Source organism: Otolemur garnettii, unplaced genomic scaffold, assembly GCF_000181295.1.
Source record: "Otolemur garnettii isolate 467f Iridium unplaced genomic scaffold, OtoGar3 scaffold00029, whole genome shotgun sequence".
Taxonomy (NCBI): Eukaryota; Metazoa; Chordata; class Mammalia; order Primates; family Galagidae; genus Otolemur; species Otolemur garnettii.
This window is the reverse complement of record NW_003852424.1, coordinates 823,833-844,245: the sequence shown is the minus strand read 5'-3', so window position 1 is coordinate 844,245 and position 20,413 is coordinate 823,833. Positions and strand designations below refer to the sequence as shown.

Sequence of the window (20,413 nt, the reverse complement as noted above, 5' to 3'; positions counted from 1 at the left end):
GTTTTAAGCGCCCCTCTGTGGTGATTTCAAACTATTTTCTTCTTTTCTTTTCTTTTTTTGAGACAGTGTCTCATTATGTTACCCTTGGTAGAGTGCTGTAGCATCACAGCTCACAGCAACTTCAAACTCTTGGGCTTAAGCGATTCTCTTGCCTCAGCCTCCCAAGTAGCTGGGACTACAGATGCTCACCTTAATGCCCTGTTATTTTGTTGCAATTGTCATTGTTGTTTATCTGGCCCAGGCTGGGTTTGAATCCGCTAGCCTTGGTGTATACAGCTGGCACCATAACTACTGTGCTATGGGTGCCAAGCCTGTTGATACTTTTCTATTCAAAAGATGCAGCCACATTTCTTTCCCCTTGAGTGTATGTTAGACTTAACGCAATCCATTTCTAATGAATATGTGGCTGAAGACATGGTGATGTGACTTATGAGACTCGTGGGTCATAAAAGACATGGCTGGTTCCTCCTTCTTTCCTCTCTTGGATCACCTATAATGAAGGAAGCTAGCTTTCATGTCATAGAGACACTCAATCATCCCTAAGGAAAGGTACACACATGGTGAGAAATCAGACCTCCTGCCAACAGCCAACAATGAACGGAGCATTCCAGCCAACATCCATGTAAGTATTCCTTTTTGGAAGTTAATCCTCCAGCTTCAATCAAGCCCCCACTATAGTCACAGCCAGCAGCTTGAATAACTCTAAGCCAGACCCATTCAGCTAAAGCACTCTGTGCTGGATAACAAATGCTTGTTGTTTTAAACAGCTACATTTTGGAATGGCTGCCATGCAGCCATAGATACCTAATACACAACTACAAATTTTAGTTTCAACATTGGCAAAGTAGCTTATATCAGACTAAGACTTCTAAAGATAATAATGATAAACTCTGGACAAATATTTATTTATCAAAACTCATCTTTTTTTTTCTTCTTTTTGAGACAGTCTCACTGTTGCCCAGGCTAGAGTACTGTGGCATCACTGTAGCTCACAGCAACCTCACACTCTTGGGTTCAAGCGATCTTCCTGCCTTAGCCTCCTGAGTAGCGGGGGCTACAGGCTACAATGCCTAGATAATTTTTCTCCTACTTTCAGTAGTGACAGGGTCTCATTCTTGCTCAGACTGGTCTCAAATTCCTGAGCTCAAATGATCCTCCCACCTCAGCCTATCAGAATGGTAACATTATAGGCATTAGCCAATACATCCAGCCTGAAAAACCCATCTATTTGAGTGCATTGGGGAGCAAGCAGAAGGCAGAAGAAGAGGCAGGCAAGGTATTTAGTTCCTTAAAGAAGAGAACCATATCGGTTCCAAGTATACAGGGCTTTTCCTCTAAGGAAACACCCCATTTATCTTAGTGGACAGAGGCTAGAACTTGGTTAGGGACATGTAATCTTATTCCCCTAAGGAGTCAGGGGATGGAGTTTGGGACTTCTAGAGCAGCTAGAAATTGAGAGAAAAAATTTCAGAAAGGAAGAGATATAGAGGAGAACATACAAACCCCTTTCAACCACTTAGCTGACCTGTGAACTATACATGGGCAACACTCTATGAAATCTAGTAAAAAAAACAACAGTTTTCTTTGAATAAGAAATAAGCTAAATGAGCTGAGCAGGTGAGTCAACTCAGAGTTTGAGTCTCACTTAGGTTAGAGCTCTTGGTGAACATTTCAGGCTTTTCACTGAAATACCAAAAGGGCCATGGTTTAAGAATAAAGACTATATACCTGACTAAGGGATTTTTCCTAAGGCTACAGACAAATCAGAAAGTGACCAATCATAAAAAAAATGAATAATTAGGTCTCCACCAGTTCAAATTTAACTGCCTGCTAGAATAAATCTCAAGAGCATTTTGACAAAGACAACAGAATCCAGAGTCTCTACATATAACACAGTCAATAAAGTATAATAGAAATTACTAGATGTGTGTGAAGAAACAGGAGCATGTGACCCATTGTACAGAAAAAGGTTAATCATTAGAAACATATACACAAATGGCCTAGGTATAGGGATTAGTACAAAAGACTTAAAGTGACTCTTAAAAACTTGTTGAGGGATATAAAATAAAATATACATACAATGGATTAAGAGATGGGGAATCTCAGGAGAGATTTGAAAACAATAAAAAAAAACACCAAATGGAAGTTAAGAGACAGAAAAATACAATACCTGAAATTTTGAAAAATCATCGAATAGAAATAAGAACAGCCTAGACACAACAAATGAAAGCATTAGTCATTCTGCAATAGAAATGCTCTAATTTGAAGCACACAGAGAAAAAAGGACTTTAAGAAATAAAACCTCAATAACCTGTGAGATGTATTAAGCAGCCTAACAACTATAACTGGTACCCAAAAATGCAGAGGAAAAAGTGGAATTGAAAAATATTTGAAGAAATAATGACAAAAATATTTCCACATGTGATTTTAAAAGAACCACCCACTAAGAAGTACAGTGAACTCCAAGCTGGAATATGAAGAAATTTACACAAAAAAGACATTAGAAAATAATAGATAACAATAGATGGGAAAAAACATTATGAAAGCAGCAAGAGGAACAAATGACATTACACAAAGGGGAGCAACAATAAGAATGACAGCTGAATTACCATCTGAAACAACTGATGCCACGAGACAATGGAATAACATCTTTAAAGGGTTGAAAGAAAAACATGTCAAAGTCAGAAAGCTATATTCAGAAAATTTTCTTTTAAAAATGAAAGTGAAGTAAAGATTATTTCAGATAAAGTCTGAGAAAATGTCTCACCAGCATACCTGAACCTCAAGAAATATTAAAAGAAATTCTTCAGGCTATAAAAAAAAGAAAAAAAAGGAAGCAAATGGAAATCTGAAGCTAGGAAAAGTAAGGAAGAGCACACAGAATGGTACATATGTCGGTAAGCATATTTCTTTTCTTAAGTATTTTAGAGTCAGCCAAATGTTTAAAGCAAGAATAACATCAATGTACTGTGGGTTTATCATGTATGAAGTAAAATGTATAAAAACAACAGCGCAAAGGACGAGAATGAGTGTGAATTGAAACAGTCTATTTTAGATTTAGACGTAAAGTAGTATACTATTAATTCCAGATAGATTGGATAGACATTATAATCTGAGTGCCAACTTAGCTCCAGGGGCATCTCAGAGAAACTTCCTGCTGGGTGCCAGCACACTCAGAGAGAGAGACTATGTTAGGGGCACCCAAAGGTTACCCCACCCAGCAGTGAGCTTGGAGGGAGGCAGAAGGAAAGGGTGTCCACCTGTGTGGAAAAGCTGAAGCTGTATACAGCAGCTTTGGAGAATGGTTGTCATAAGATCCCTTAGTCAAGGCAAGTCTCGACCCACACCTGCCTTCCCATACAGCCCCACTGCATGTCCTCTATTTCTTTGTGGCAAGCTCCCCCCAGCTCCATGCTGCAGACCCCACTGTTTTCTCAGCAGTCCATATGCAGCTAAATCCTCCCACGTCAAGCTCAAGTCACGTTCTCATGCCTCTGCCTCACGAGTGATTTGCCCTGCCCACTCTCGTGACTCCTGGACTGCCCTTCATTTTAGTACATGGTCCTGAGCTGTCTTCCATGTTGGTTTCTGCCAAAGGCATGCTGAACTCCCAACTAGAGGCCTCAAACTATGTCTGTCACCTCCTGCTTCTCCCCCTCAATGGCTGGCCCTGTATCATACACACAGCCCCATGCTCAATGACATTTAACTGATTAACTAAAACACATTTCTGTTCCCAAGTCCTGCAAGTGAAGGCACTCTCTCCAGATCTGGGAAATTTACACAAGTCTGTGATGTGTGTAGAGCTATTTAATCACACAAACTATATTAACTGTGCATCTTCTCTGGGAGGGTCTTTAGATACGCTACTTCCACTGACTCTTCCCCACAACCTATGATGCAGGTGCTACCTACCTGTGTGATCCCAGACAGTCCTCTAAACCAGCATCTCTCAAATTGTCCTTTCTAGACAATTCCACTAGGGAGCTTGTCACAGTGCAGATTTTGACTCAGTAGGTCTGGGGTAGGGACCTTTTGGCTTTCTAACAGCTCCCTGAGGATGTCAATGCTCCTACTCTAGGGACTTTGAAGTGCAAGGCTCAGACAACCCCAAAGGTGGGGTCAACCCCCTCACTCAAAGCAACACAAATCATTTTGACTCTCCCTCTGAGAGTTTTAGCAAGAGGGATAGATAGAGCTCTGTGACTTCCTGTAGACTCAGCCCTGGGCCAGTGATTTCACACATGGTGTCTGACTTTGTCATCACAGCGAACCTGGGGAGGCGGCTGCATTATTGCCATTTTCCCCCCCAGACAAAGAAACCTTGGTTCAGAGAGGTTATGTAGGTTGTCTAAGGACACGCAGTCAGTGAGTGGGGAGAAGGGAATTGGTACCAGGTCAGTCTGACTCCAGTTTCTTGGGGAGACTTGTCAGGGATCCTCTCTCATCAACAAAAGTTCTCCAGAGAGAACTCATACATGTATGAGAACTATCCACTAAGGAGTAAGGCCAGCTGACAGAGTCTCAGGATTTATCCTGCAGAACATGCCCTTCAGGGCTAATTCTGTTATAGAATGACAGATCCCAGCCACCTCAGAGATTTCCAAGGAAAAGGCAGGCAGGGAGTCCTAATTAAGTTAAAGCTATGGGCCCTCTTTTTGACATTTAAGAATTTTCCCAAGGACTGGTGATTCAGGGAACCCCTGACCCAATCTCCCCACATAATGCTGCTTTTAAGGAGCTGCAGATGTCCTCACCAATTCTACCTGTCCACCAGCTGTTCCTGTCCTCAGTGGCAGGAACAACTGTGGCCTGGAAAGGTGACTTCCCACCACGACTATCTGAGTGAACACAAGCATTTTCAAACTGAGAGGCAGACAGGCCTCCGGGGTGAGGCTGGCACTCCCTGGGAGGCTATCTGTCACTCCTCCTTTCTGCCCACACCTGGTGGGGACTTCAGAAAACTTGAGGACTGAGCTGTCACAGTGCCAGGGTCCAGGAGGGAATAGAAAGACATGTGACTCTACTACAAAGCCCCAACCTGGCCAGAGCAGCTTGACTTACCAATGGGAGGAGCTAAATAACAAAGCCAGACACATTGGGGTCAGGCACTGCTCCTTAAAGGGACCCGGAAGAGCTGATATCCCTAGTGAATGAGATGGGGATGCAACAGGATTCAGGGAGTACTTCACAGAACGCAGTGGCCATAAGTTAAAGGGGGGGCTGAGCCAAGGGGAGAGACAGTGAGGGAGGTGGGAATGGGATTGAAGCCCAGGAATACATGGGGAAGACTGGGCATGTCTGCAGGATACCATGACAGATGTCCTCTGGCTAAGGCCAAGGCCAAGGACATAAGTGAGCCCTTAGGTTTGCAAGGGAGTTGGGACTTAGGAAAGGCCTTTATCCCATAGAAAGACTATAACTCTGTCTGGGTAGTGACAGGGTGTCCCTCAAGGACTGTGAGCAGGGGAACTAATAGTCTGTCAGGAGGGGTGGTCTGGGTACCAGCAGGAAATCAGTGAACATACTAGAAGGAGGGGAAGGGAGAAAAGGGGTACCTTTCTGATGAGACCTGCAATGGCTCTTTAGGTAAAATAGTGAGCAATTTCTCTGCCTGGGGGCCACAAACACTGTGTGCTGGCTGGGCTGTGGCACAAAAGGCATGGCTGCCTCCAGCCCAGGGGCCTGACTAGGCCAACACTAAATGACAGAGGCCACTGAGAACAGCAAGCTATAAAGTGGCCACCCCCACCTGACCACCCCACTCAGCTCAGCTCCTGGGCTGTTCCTTCCCAGCCTTACCTCCTATTTTTGCATTGTATGCTATGCCCACGATGCAGTAAGAGTTGTTTGCTGAAGCAGCGACTTCTCCTGCACAACGAGTACCATGTCTGAAGCAAAGGGAAAAACCAAATTAGGACCCGGCCCTGAAAGCTCTAATGAATTCAGTACAAAGCTCAATTCTTGTGCAACAGGCGAGTTAGCTATTCTGACCCCATTTCTGCATGTCCTCTGGGAGAAAGTACCCAACCCGGGGCTTTGTACAGCCCTTCCCACCACCCTGCAGATGGCAAGTGCTAACTTGGGGTTGTCTGTGCCAGGATGCTTCCTAGCCCCCAAGCTGGAGTTGGGGCATCTGTGGCCCTGACTCCTTCCTCCCAGCACTTGTGTTGGCACACTGCCACTACGCATATGGGGGTGAGACCACAGCTGTGTCCCCTGTGACCTACAACATATCACTCATCACACACAGGTGTGGCATCAATGCTTGCCCGACTGGCAGGACGAAAGAAAAAACAAACTGGTGCTGATGTCTCATGTCTTGTCTCCTGTGTACCTACAACACCACGCTCACCCCAAGGCAGCCCTCCCTGCGTTTCTATGGCCATTTAAGCAGGAGCCAAGGAAGAATATTCTAAATAAAACACTCAGCAGCAGCTGGAGGACTATGAAGAAACTACCAGAAAAAGACATTGCTTTTCTTAGTAATGTCCCCATTCTCTGATGGGCCATATCAAATCAATTCTTCTAATGGAGCCAAAATATGGGCAACTTTAAAAAGCAAATCTCTGAGCAGAGACCAGAGGGGATGAGAATCACTGATTCAAATTTGAAGTCACCTTTAAAAATAGTCTCAGCCTGTGTGCTAGCCCTTTAGAAGGAGTTATCTGTTGTTCTTTGGAACCCACACAGCCTTGCTCCCCCATGGCTTATGATGAGATTCAGTCCTGCCCTTAAACTGCACGTTATCTGGATCATTCCTCCCTGCTCTCCTGATGGGCAGCCATGATCAGGCCCCTTAGCCCCAGGTGACCCCACTGCTGGCCGGGAAGAGCACTGTGGGATGTGTGAGGCTGGAGGCTCTGCAGCCTGTTATGTGGAATGCACGGGGCTGAGCCTCCCAACACGGCACCATGTGAGCATCAACATGTAAAGCTCAGAATCAAATCAAATGCAAGCTAAAATACTATGGTGAGAGGACACACCTTGGCAAGCATCTTGATAACACCAGAGAAGAAAGAAAGGGCTTTTGTTATTTTCCTCTGGTTATGTTTGGAAAATGGATAAGAGCTCAGGGCCTGGGACCTGCTGGCAGGGGAAGGACAGGCAGAGACAGTAAGCAGGCACACAGGAGCAATCCCAGGGCTGCCATTTACTCTGCACGAGTTGCCTGGTCTCTCCAGACCTCATTGCCTTCACTTGCAAAATGATAGTGACACAACATCCACTCTGACTACCTGCTGTATGCATTCTTCATACTCAGCACGCTGACCCCTCCATTAACTCTGCGGGGTAGGGAGCATCATCAACATGGAGAAGCCTCAGAAACACTAAGACATAAAGTCTCAAACAGGCTGCCCACTGAGCACAAGGCCACACAGTCAGATCCTTGGTGAGCAAGGATCTGCACCCAGATGTGCCAGCATCACTCACGCCTCCTCATGCCCTTTCCAACTCTCTCATAAGGTCACAGACAGTCACAAAAGCTGAAACATGTGACCCATGTGCGAATAGATCAAACTGCTGTCTTCACATAGCTGGACATGGAGACCACTAGACTTAAGGATCATTCTTTTAAAATATTCTACGAAGGACTCAGCACTCATAGCTTAGGGAGTAGGGCACTGGCCACATACACCGAGGCTGGCAGGTTCGAGCCTGGTCCAGGCTTCCTAAACAACAATGACAACTGTATCCAAAACAACAGGCAGGTGTTATGGTGGGCACCGTAGTCCCAGCTACTTGGGAGGCTGAGGCAAGAAAATCACTTAAGCCCATGAGTTTGAGGTTGCTGTGAGCTGTAACGCCATGGCACTCTACTGAGGGTGACATAGTGAGACTCTGTAAAATAAAATATTCCATGAAGATTGGAAATAGAAACAATGTTTGTCAAACATCTTTAAATGCATATGAGCTGCCTTGCACCTGAAAAGCTGTACCTGGAGCGGCTTGTGACTCCTAGAAAAGTCCCACCACCACCTGGCTGGGGAAGAAGTGCTGACAGCCTGTCACCTCTCTGGACCTCTCATGTGACATTTAACTGCAGCTCTGCAGGAAGAGGGAAGGAGAGAAGAGAAGTGCGGGAAGAGGAGTCAAGGCTACGTACTTATTTTCGTTGCTGGCATCATATCGTGGAGACGGATCATAATCGTTTCCATTGACATCATAGCTTGCATAGGAATCCTAAGAAATTAAATCTTGGTGAGTGAAGAGAGATGGTACGATATATCACAGCCCTGTTTTAAACTGTTTTTATGTTTTGTGGGAAAATAGAGAAAAATACATAGGGTTTCTCTTTTGCTGTAACTATCATCTCGAATATATTTTTATTGTGGTAAAATATACATAACATGAAATTTACCATCTTAACTATTCTTAAGTGGTTAAATAGCATTAAATACATTCACATTTTTGTGAAACTACTCCACCATCCAACTCCAGAGCTTTACTCATCTTGCAAAACTGAAACTCTGTACCTCCCCATGTCTCTCTCCCAGCTCCTGGCAACCACCATTCCACTTTCTATCTACTAAATTGACCACTCTAAGTACCTCATATAAGTAGAGTCAGTACCTACCCTTATGTGACTGGCTTATTTCACTTAGCATAATGTCCTTATAATTTTTAATAGTTATGTTTTTGTCTACATACTTGTGATAATACTATTCATGCAATTTTGTATCCTTTTAAAACATAGGATAAAAGCTTTCCAGTGTTGTTGATGTAGGCTTCAAAACATCTTTTTTTTTTTTCAAAACTTATTTCTAGGGGCTGCATAATTATCTATCAAATGGATACAATACAGTTTACTTAACCTCTATCAGGCACACAGGTACCCATCTGTGGCCTGTTAGAAACCAGGCTGCACAGCAGGAGGTGAGCGGCAGGGGAAATGAGTGAAGCTTCATTTATATTTACAGTCACTCCCCATCACTTGCATCACCACATGAGCTCCGCCTCCTGTCAAATCAGTGGTGGCATTAGATTCTTATAGGAGGGAAAACCCTTCCATAAACTGCACAAATGCAAGATTCTAGGTTGCAGCTCCTTACGATAACCTAATGCCTGACGATTTGATCTGGACATGCAATGTACTTAAATCATCTTCAAACCATTCCATTACTCGCATCTGTGGAAAAACTGTCTTCAATGAAACCAGTCCCTGGTGCCAAAAACACTGGGGACTGTTGCCTTAGAGTATTTACTGCATTTATCATATTTACATATGCCAAACTCTCCTCCTTACATTTCAAACTAATTAATCTTTACAATAACTGTATTAGATGGCAGTCCCTTTATTAACTCTGTATTACAGATGGCAACATTGTGGCACAGAGAAGTTAAGCACATCGCCCAAAGTTCTCAGAGCTAAAAAGTCCCAGAGCCAGGAAAGGGACCTAGGCAGTCTGAACCCAGGGCCCATGTCTTAACCCTATAACTGTTTACGTTGTTAATATCCATGTGATGACCATCTCTATGCATATGTTTCTTAGTTCTTTTTGTTTTGTTTTGTTTCTTAGTTCTTTAGGCTCCATTGCTAGAAGTATATGTTACTTCTCAAACATGTGGCTGAATCCCTCTGCAAAACCCCTGTCCCTGGCATAAGAATGTAGGAGGCAGCAGAATGTTTGTTCCTCTAATCCTCCCAGCAGGGTTTCCTTTATTTCCTAATCTAACAAGGGAGAGGGGAATAGCTCCCTACTATTTTTCAAACTGGTATTTATTTAATGATGAGCACAGCTGAATATCTTTGCATGTTAACTGACTTACATAATTTGGGGCCAGGTCAGGGTGATTCCGTTCTATGCCATCATCGAGGATGGTGACCACCACGTTTTTTCCCGTGTAGCCCCTCTTCCATGCTGCTTGGACATTCATTTCTGAGCGGCAGCGACTGTTCTTGTCACCACAATGCTGTACAGAAGACACAAAGCACCCTGTCACCAACATGGACACACCTCCAGTGCCACAGAATGGACATCCTGTGCACAGCCCACAGGAAGCCACTTACAATTACATGTAAACAGAGAGAAAACATCTGGCCCTGCCTCATCTAGTGAAGATCTTCTTTCCCCCACTCAGATCTGGAGGGCTCCTTTTGTTCTTTCTGCACCTGCAGGCTGTCTGTCATTTTCCTAGGGTATCATCTCCCCTCAGGGGCTCTGTCCAGGGCTGATTGTCACCAGTTAGTTAATTTTACAGCCTCCATCAAATCACTACCCTAGTCAAAGAACTCCCTTAGACTTTCACATAAGTTCAGAAAAACAACCACAAGAAAGCATGTGCTACACAGCCACGAAGGAGGCATTTTACACACTCAGGATGAAGTGTGTCTGTCTGCAGCTATGCAGGAATTTAGCTTTGTTGGGGGAAACTGACACATTTCAAACAAGAGCACTGCAAATGCCTGAGCCTGAGAGGGGCCCTGTCCTACTCACCAGGTACCACATGTTGGACCAAATGGGGTCATTGAAATAAAGGGCCTGTGGGTCACTTCGCACCTGCCTCTTCACCCTGCGTTTCACTTCTTGTTGTTGGAGCCACTTTACCTACCAGGAAGAAAAGCAGTTACTATCTATTTTAAAAACAATTTCCTGATTTTATGTGGCCTCTCTGTAGATGCTTTAGGTTTCCTTTTGCATGAACATTTGTATCATAGAAGATGTTTTAGATGGTAAGCCCTAAGGACATATCTTTACTTCAAAGTGACTACATTTGCAAAATGAGAACTTATGTGTGTGTATGCACTTGAGTGTGTGTGTAGAAGGGAAATAACACCTCTGATAGATGTTAAAGGCAATCTATCAAAAAAAAAAGAAGAAGAAAGAAAGACCTTATGAAATTACCAATAAATTGGTGATCCTTGTCCTAAAGAAAAAGGAAATACATGTATGAGGAAGGAATGAGGCCAAGCATGGTGGCTCATTCCTTTAATCCCAGCCCTCTAGGAGGCAGAGGTGGGAGGATTGCTTGAGGCCAGGAGTTTGAGATCAGCCTGAACAACAGCAAGATCCCATCCTTACAAAAAATAGAAAAACTAGTTGGACATTGTGGTGGGTCTTTGCAGTCCCAGGTGCTTGGGAGGCTGAGGCAGGAGGATCCCCCTGAGGCCAAGAGTTTGTGGTTTGGTGAGCTAGGCTGACACCACTGTACTCCAGCCTGGGGGACAGAGTAAGACTCTGTCTCAAAAAAAACAAAAAATAAAAAATGAATGCATAAGGACACTGTTTGGTCAAATTGCTATTAGAAGTTTCTTTATAGTGAGGATAAGAATAAATAAATTATGATAAACCATATACTGAAACTTTTGACAGCCATTAGGAACACGGTACCAAAACATGCACAGAGAAAAAACTTAGAAAAGGATACAGCAAAATATTAATAGAAGCAATTTCTGGATGTTGACATTATTGCTAATTAAAAAAATTTTAATTACTTTTATGATTTACATATTTCTTTCAATCAGCATGATCTGCTTTCATAATCAAGGAAAAAAGTTTAAGAGACAGCATAACTGATATTTAAGGGCAAGGATTTAGGAGCCAGGCTGCCTGGATTCCAAACACAGCGCCATGCTCATCAGCTGCATGACCTGGAGCAGGCAGTCAAGTTCTGGGCTTTAGTGTGTTCACCTGCAGAGTGGGGAACATGCCTGGTTGCCATGAGGGTGGCAGATGAACCAGTGTACACAAAGTGCTAGCCAGTGCCTGACACACAACCATTCTGACCAAGCTGGAGAAACATTTTCACTTGTAAACAATCTTGACAGGCCCTTAGTAAAAAAGTTTTCCTTAGTCTTACTGCTGGAGCTGTACCTGATTCTGTAATGCCTGACGCTAAAGTTCTGCCTGGTGTTGGGGCCCAAGATGGCCAGGATGAGGATGAGTTTCCAGCCCCTGCTCTTGAGGTGTCTGCACTGCAGTTGGGGACTCCCAGCAAGCAAAGAGTATAAGGTAACCTCCAAACAAGGTGGGCTGTCTAGAGGCGGTGGCACAGGTTGGCAGGAAGAGGGTAAAAGAGGAGAAGGAATGTGGCAAGAGGAAGGAGAGGAGAGGAGAGGGAGCCCAAGTGATCCAAGGCTGGTGACTCCAGGCTGCTCCTGGCAGCTAGCATGGCTGTCAAGATAAGGAGTTAGTTGCCTGAGGCTGAGCAGACAGGCATCCATGGGGCAAGGGAGAGGATTTCTCTTCTTTCTTCGGTAGTCTTTCCTGCTCTACATGATCCCAAGGGAGGCGTGCTGAACACTTATGATAGTCTCACACTGATGGGTGGGGATTGATCTCAAAGGCATCCTTAGTGTACAAGATAAAACACTCAGAAGTATTGTAGCTGGACCTATCACCAATGTGATTGGTTTATAAAACACCAGCAAGAACACCGCAAAGAGCTCAAAATCAATGCCGGTTAGATGTTTCAAAAAGCCTCAGCACTAAGCCATAGATAATTTATAACAGTCACTGATAGATACTTTTATGGAAAATAAAATGATAAAATGAGATATTTTGTTCATAACACCAGCTGATGAGTTTTTGAAACTTCCCTATATATCACTGCCTGAACAAGAAAGCTTTTACCTGGTATAAAATACTACAGGCAATATTTCATGATCTGCTAAATACCCTGTTATAAAATACAGTTACCACGGTAGATCTGCAGATCCCTCAGAGCCCTAAGCCCCTGGAATATCTCTATCCCTCTTGCCAGGCTAAGCCCTGTCCATGCTAACAGGCCCTGTACTTACTACTCATCCTAATAGCATCCTTCTGGGCCCACCTGGCTACACTACTAGCAGGAGAAGGAGGCTAACTCTGCTCTTCCAAGCCAAAGTGAAGACTCCCCCAAATCAGTTAGGTTATGTGGGAAAGCAAGCTGCCAGATGTCATGAAAGAGTCAGGGATGAAAGAGTCAGGCGTCCTGGACTCCAACTGCTGCTGGGCTCTGGGTAAAATTCCACAATAGTACCCAGTTCTAAGGGTGGGCTTGGATAACACAAGGCCCACAGCATAGTCAGGGGCCCTTCTCCAGTGACTGGCCTTGCAAGTCTCTGACAGCAAACTAGGCATTGTCAGGCCAATGGAACAAATTCTTGTATAAAAGATGATGTTCCAGGCATGGGTTGTCTGAGCCTTCATGCTATGGATGAGGGATCCGGGTGGACAGCATGGTCACAGAGGCTGATTTCACCGGCAGTCACCCAGCTGTCTTCTCAGGACAGTACGGGAGGTCCTGGATCCTACCTCCTACTCATCACAAAGAGCAAGCCAAGGCCAGGCATAGTGGCTCAAGCCTGTAATCCTAGCACCCTGGGAAGCCAAGACGGAAGGATCACTTTAGGTCAGGAGTTTCAGATCAGCCTAAACAAGAGCAAAACCCTGACTCTACTAAAAATAGAAAAATTAGCTTGATGTTGTGGCAGGTGCCTATAGTCCCAACTGCTTAGGAGGCTGAGCCAAGAGGATTGATTGCTTGAACACAGGAATTTGATGTTGCTGTGAGCTAGGTTGACACCAGGGCACTCTAGCTTGGGGCAACAGAGTGTGACTCTGTCTCAAAATAAAAAAAGGAGTAAACTGTTTTCCAGGTCTACCCCCACCACATTTCTTCTGAAAAGTGGGCATACTGTGGTCACTTGCTCTGTTGTTTGCTGAACAAAAACATTAAGACTTCCTGAGGGTCTGGTGCTAGGTTCCTGGAAGACAAACATGGATGTGCCTGTCTTCCCCCAGGACCAAGGTGCCACCCCTCCATTCCCCATTTGAATGCAAAGCTCTGCCCCAGTGCTTCTCAAGCTGTAACCAGGAGCCAACTGGCCACTCTGGAAAGGTCAGAGCTGTGCCAATGGCTCAAAACCAAGTTATTCAACTTTAGCTCTCCCACCTAATAGAAGGTACTGAAGGTACCCTCACCCAGGCATGTTCCAGCCCTGTTACATTAACTGGTAGGGGTATTTGTAATAAAGGAATGGATTCTTCTGGTACTTCCAAACACATGGAATGGTGATAGAAGTCACAGGTGGTAGGTAGGCTCAATTCCTGGACTATTTTGCCTTATGCATGTGATTACCTTTGTTAGGAAAAACAACTTAAGATTCTTGTAGGATTTAAAGTATTATTCCTCTCTTGGGAGGGACAGTACAAATGGGAAGTTGTTTCTCTGGTAGTTTATTTGACTTGGATTGTCACTTTACACTGAAGCATCAATCATGGGTCATTCACCAGATCCCTCCTAATTTCTATGTTGGATTTCAGACTTTCTCTTGTGAAAAAATGTATGGGGAAAGCCAGTCATACACATTTTATTCACCTTTCAAGGCCATAGGCTGGGAACTTTAGTCCTAAACCCAAGTAAGTCTACAAATGAATGGGCCCGGGGCAAAATAAAACTTTTGGTGGCTACATGCATATGGTAAGAGTTAAATTCTTATACCCTGACCTTTTTAGGAAGGAGTGAAATTTATACTTTCAAAGCTTTCAGATTTCCAAAGTGAAAGAAGAGGAAAATGCCTGCTCATTCTATTTAACTCTTTAGGTTTTAGAAAAAGAGTCTTTGCAGATGGAATTAAGGATCTTGATGTGAGATTATCCTGGGTTATCCGGGTGTGCCCTAAAGCCAATGAATAGCAAGTGTTCTTATCAAAGAAAGGCAGAGGGAAATCTGAGATACGGAGAAGGCTACGGCTCTGCAGAGACACAGGCAGAGATTGGGGTGTTGCAGCCACAAGCCAAGGGATATCTGGAGCCCCAGAAGCTGGAAAAGGCAAGGAAGGATCCTCTCCTAGCAGCTCTGGAGCAAGCATGGCCTCCTGACACCCTAATTCCAACTTGTGGACTCTGAACTATGAGACAATAAATTCCTGTCATTTTAAGCCCTCCCATCTGTGGTACAGGTGATGGTTACAGCACCTAAAACAGGTTTAGGTCCCAGTCTTCACCAAGGGTGAGATCTACAGTGGTTGAGGATTTGTGAGGCTGTCCTATGAGACAGGGGTCTGCAAGCCCACGCCTGGTGCTTGTGATGAAGATATGGAGTCCTGAGGAGGAAAGGGTGTGGGGGGCTAAGGCTGCAGGGAGGTGCACTGGACAAGGGAAGGGGATCAAGGCAGGAGCGCTTTACCATTACTCTTGGACTAGGCATACCAGAGTACCCACTGGGTGCCCACCATACACACAAAGTCCTCCCAGACCCCTGGCTGTCACCTAACCACTCTCTTCCATGCACTATAATGGTTCCTGTGTACTTGTCCCTGCTGGCATCTCAAATAAAAGCTACCCCACAGTGAGACCCCTCCTACCTGGGGGGTCCTACCTCCTCTTCTGATTTGACAGCAATGAAGCCCAAACAAATCATGTGCATCTCTTTGCAAACCAGTATAAAGTGTCTTGATTTCTTTAGAGCCATATTTTGAAGGTGGAACGTCACTCTGACCTTTTTCCTTTCATCTGTTTTCCAAACGTTTGTATGTTTCCTGCTAAACACAGCACTCTTCCAGATAAGTTATTTGCTCTGCGATAGAGAATTCTAATCGGAAAGAAGACTCCTTAATCTTCTCAAAATTACATGCACAGCAACATCTTCTCTGTAGCATGGCCCTCTCTAGCTTTCTAGAGAAATTAAAATCTGGCATCTGTTGAATGTCCCTCTGCTGATAAGACAAGGTAGAATTTAAAGATGCTCATAAAATCGTAACATAAAGCAGCAGAAACCCAAGAGGAGTCTTGCTGCAGTCCCAGTAAATGGTCCAAGATATTATGGCTTATCAGTGCTACCTACTGAGTTATAATAATTGTCCAAATGACCTTCTGGAGGAAGTTGCAGGCAGCCTTGGCCACCTCTTCTTCCCTGTAGGCCACAAGTGGACCAGAAGCCTGCCTGACATACAGGTCCTGGGGCTCTAAAGTCTTTGCTCTGAGATGGTGCTAAGATGACAAAGGAGCATACACAGAGACCCCTTCTGCAGGGGTCTACACAGGGCATCAAAGGGTAGGGGCTACATTTGGACAAACTGCTAAACTTCCTTAAAGTGCCCAGCTAGGTTTGTGGAGGTTGTGCACAGCTGTATCCACAGCCAGGGTGACAGTGCTGCCAGCTCCCTCTATTCTCTTAGTTTCATCAAAGTGAAGGATATTTTATTCTGTAACTGTGAAAGAACAGGGTAAGTCTCTGTACTGCAAGCCAACCCTCACTGTGCATCAGGGCACATTTGGGGAGGACATCAGAAGCTAGACTTCCAGTGTCCTGGAGCCACCAAACCATAAACCTCCTTCAGGAGAGAATACTTACACTGAGAGACCCACAGAAAAGTAAACCCTGCTCTGTGTGGGGAGGTGGGTACCGGGCCTCTGGCTCTCAAATGTAAAGTAGGGGGTGAGATCAGTTCACTTTGAGTACCCTTGCACTCATCTGTGATGGTTAGACTACAATTCGCATCAGCACTGACTGCTCTGAGCACCTTGCTGGGCCAACATCCAGCCAACTTGAGAGCTAAGTGAGAAGGCTGAGTGGTGAATTTAAAGAAAGAAAAATATACTTCTCCCTGATAAGAGTGTGCTGTGTGTCACCTTTCAGTGTGCAAGATTGCCCTTCCCTCACTGATAGGCGGTTAGTGCACGCATGAATTAAGTGGGGTCCAGTTGAGGATCTCTTGCCCTGGGGGCCAATGGTCCCTCAATGTTAGAACAAGCTGGAAACCCCAGAACTGTATGCATAATGGTGTGGGCATGAGCACATGATTTCTTTTTTCCTCTAGAGAGAGAGCACCCATAACTTTTACCTGCTTTTCAAAGGGACTGTAATGCCAAAATGGTTAAGAACCATTAACTAAGCTAGACTCAAAAGTAGATCAGAGACATAAAGTAGATCAGAGTTTTCCACTCATGAGGGGTTGAAACAACTACTGTTATCTTCCTGGAGGGCAGAGGGGACCACTGCCAAAAGCAAGCAATGCTTAAACAGCTTCTTTAAAGCCTATCTCAATGAGACATCCAAGCCCACCTGTGGTCACTTTGGGGTGGGGGTGGAGGGTCTGAGGCTGCTATGGCAATAGCGCAGCTGGAACCCAGCGATTGAGCCCAGGCAGCAGAAGAGAGGGAGAAGTTGGAGGAAGAAAAAATTAAAAGATATTCTAACTCAGCCTAGAAAGCCACTGTCCAGTCATGTCACCCAGGCAATTGGGAGCCAGCCTCCCTCTCCACTTCTTAGCCACAGCCACAACTGAAGCATATTTTGAATTCTTTCTATAAATGGTAAACTGTGCCAGATGATCCTGGCTTAACAGTCATAAGAGAAGACGGTCCTCACTCATCTGCCAGCTTGGAAACAGGACAGTAGGAGTACAAGTACTTGGGGGAAAGAAAAGCCATTTGTTCATGTGTGAATTCTCGTTTTCCCTTCTCCTGTTGCCAGCCACCTGCCTTCACTCATCAACAACGGAACCGGCAGCCAGTGACTAGATTCGCCCATTGTTAGGGAGTCAACTGTGTCTCCCCAAGTTCTTAAGTTGTTGACATGTAAACCCTAGTACCTCAGAATGTGACTATAATTGGATATGATGTCAGTAAGAAGTAACTAAGTTAAAATGAGGACATAGGGTGGGGTCCTAATCCAATCTGAATGATGTCCTTGGAGTTAGGACACAGACACCCACAGAGGGATGACCATGTGAGGACACAGCAAGAATGTGGCTTTCTGCAAGTGACCTCAGAAGAAACCAACTCTAATGATGCCCTGGACTTCTAACCTCCATAATTGTGAGACAATAAATGTCTGTCATTTAAGTCCCCCAGCCTGTGGTCCTTTGTTATGGCAGCCCCACCAGACCCACACTCCTATGAAGCCAGTCCCTGATCAACACGCCCAATGTCTAGCCACTGTTAGCAGTTCCATTACTTTAGCTTTAGCAATACAGGATATAGCTCTTGTTAGGATTTCTGCTATCATTTAGCCAAGGTGTGCCACAATTTTGTTCTAAAGTATATATATAGAAAGAAGCTGATAAATAAATAATATACAATGTGCTTATATGAATCTAGTCTGTGAAAACTGAAATATGTTTCCATAAACACTTACTAGGCATCTGTCTACTAATTACCGGGTAGTCCTGGACCTTTACAGGAGTAGAAACAAATGATATGTGGCCTGGCCCTCAGGAACCTTCTATAGCATTGCCAAGAGATGGGCTCACATGCTTCCAACTGCCCACCCCTCTGTCCTGGTGTGTCTATGCGCCAGGTCAGCCTGACTTCCCCTAGCCTCTCCTCCACCCTCCCTACCCTCCTGATGACGCAGGCTTCCCAGGAACTCTGTGCAGCTCCCCTGCCAGTCCTGCCTCTGTCAATGCCCACATCCCAAGCAACTTGAACCAGTCATTATTTCCACTCTGGGGCCAAATCTAGAACATAAACATATAACTGCTAGGAAGAACAAGCCACGCCTGAGGACTCTGAGCAGGCTTCCTGGTGGCAGGTTGTGTGAGCCAAGAGGGGAGGATGAGGAAGACAGAGAGAGTAGGGGAAGGGAAGGGAAGTCTGCAAAGTCTGTGCAGAGGTGAAGAGTAAAGGTCATTCAAGAAGATTTTAAAGGCCAGCACGGCTGGAGCTCAGGAGCCCACAGAAGGCCAGACCAAGGAAGGCCTGGCAGGTTGCGGCAGGACACCCAAGAACAGTGATGCCATCAGACCATGTATGTCAGAGGACCCTTGGAAACATGGACGCTGATTCATGGGGGACAAGGATGCTCATAGGAGGCCAGTAAGGAGGGCAGTGCAGTGGTCCTGGTGAAAGAAGACAGGAGCTTAGCAGGGCAGGAGATACAGGACCTGGCCAGGACAGAGTTGTACAAAATGCAGATGAGTGCTGCACATGCTTCTCTGAGACAGGTAGGGGTAGAGGCAGTGAGCCGGGTTTAGACATGTATGATTTAGGGTTGTTTTTGAGACATTAAAGTTTAAGTGCTGGGCATAAAGGTGAAATAATAAAATGTTACTTTTTAAGGTATGTTTTAAAATCTAAATTTTTGGCCAGACGCAAGGGCTCATGCCTGTAATGCTAGCACTCTGGGAGACTGAGGCAGGTGGATTGCTTGAGTTCAGGAGCCTGGGCAAGAGAGACACCCTATCTTTACTAAAAATAGAAATATCAGCTGGGTATAGTGGCACATGCCTGTAGTCCCAGCTACTCCAGAGGCTGAGGCAAGACGATTGCTTGCTTGAGCCCAGAAATTGAGTTCTATCCTAGGGCAACAGAGTGAGACTCTGTCTCTAAAAAAAAAAAAAAAAAAAATCAAACTTTTCACCAATTCACAGTAGCCATGACACTTAGAACCAGTTGGGTTACACTGAGAATGTAAAGAAACAGTTTGTCACTGTTATCTGATCACTCCAGATGGGGGTGACGGTTTATGTGACAACTGGTTAGAACAGCCCCAGAGTTCTCTTCTCCATATGTGGGCAGATCTACTGGGCAGTAGCCTCTCCCAAAGCCCATTCCACAGTTCATCAACCCCTGAGATCAATTTGGTAACTTACCGTCTATGTACTTTTATTGCCAGGAACTTTTTGTTTGTTTGCACTTCTAATGGCTCTTCTACACAAAACTGTCAGATAAAATTCTATCTGTGGTTAATGGAAAGATCTGCTTAAACGTTGCATCACTGTTGGCAAGAAACCTGATCTGTGATTAAAGTCTAGGGGTAAAGTCCTATCCTATAAAACAGAATGCCCACTCCGGTCCTTGAAATCATTTTGCAACTTCTGAGTTTTAAAGCACTGAATGAAGCATCCAACCGAGGGCTTCCACCTCCCTGAAAGGAACCATCATGGGCCTTTCCCTAAGATCACCCTTCCATTTCCATCATCAATCTGGCTGAGGACTGTAGGGAAGGAAAGGGCTGAACCCAAGTCACTGTACTAAAATGTAAGGTTTGGAAGACACAGGCAGCAGCATCTAACTATAAGCCAGCTTGGAACATAATCAGAACAAGTAATTTAAAAAAAATTTGTAAGCCCTTTCCATGATTGGTGGGTGATTCTGTAGCATCCACCCTTCTCCAGACATTTGGCAAAAGAACAAGTTAAAAACAAATGCATTCAGTTTGCTTAAATGACAGCCCTTGGAAAAACCCAGTGACTGATACTGCACTGAGGCTGCTCCCCCAAGGATAGGACTGAGCAACAACACAATTCCAGCAAAATGGCTCTTTTCAAAGATGGTTTTAAAAACCTCAAGTAAAGGTAATTAGTGAAGGAAAATAATTGCACAATTCTGGTCCAGGAACAATGTTAAAGATGCTTAATAAGTGAGTGCCTGAGCACGCATGCAATTAAAGAAGAAAGTCCTGTAGTTGACTCCTGTCCCACCTAGTGTTGTGTTTTGTTTTAACAAATGTACATTCTAGCTTTTATATGACATAGGGGCAA

General features: G+C 44.7%; 1 protein-coding gene across 1 annotated transcript in view; it reads right to left on the bottom strand.

The window, feature by feature from the left end:
• PCSK6 (proprotein convertase subtilisin/kexin type 6) overlaps positions 1-20,413 on the bottom strand; it is a gene marked incomplete at its 5' end in the record, with an annotated part of 189,999 nt that overhangs the window by 108,497 nt on the left and 61,089 nt on the right. Inside the window, 4 exons of the mRNA XM_023512633.1 lie at positions 5,803-5,891; positions 8,108-8,184; positions 9,772-9,915; positions 10,440-10,550. Of these exons, the coding sequence (XP_023368401.1) occupies positions 5,803-5,891; positions 8,108-8,184; positions 9,772-9,915; positions 10,440-10,550 (421 nt within the window). The remainder of the gene's footprint in view (positions 1-5,802; positions 5,892-8,107; positions 8,185-9,771; positions 9,916-10,439; positions 10,551-20,413) is intronic.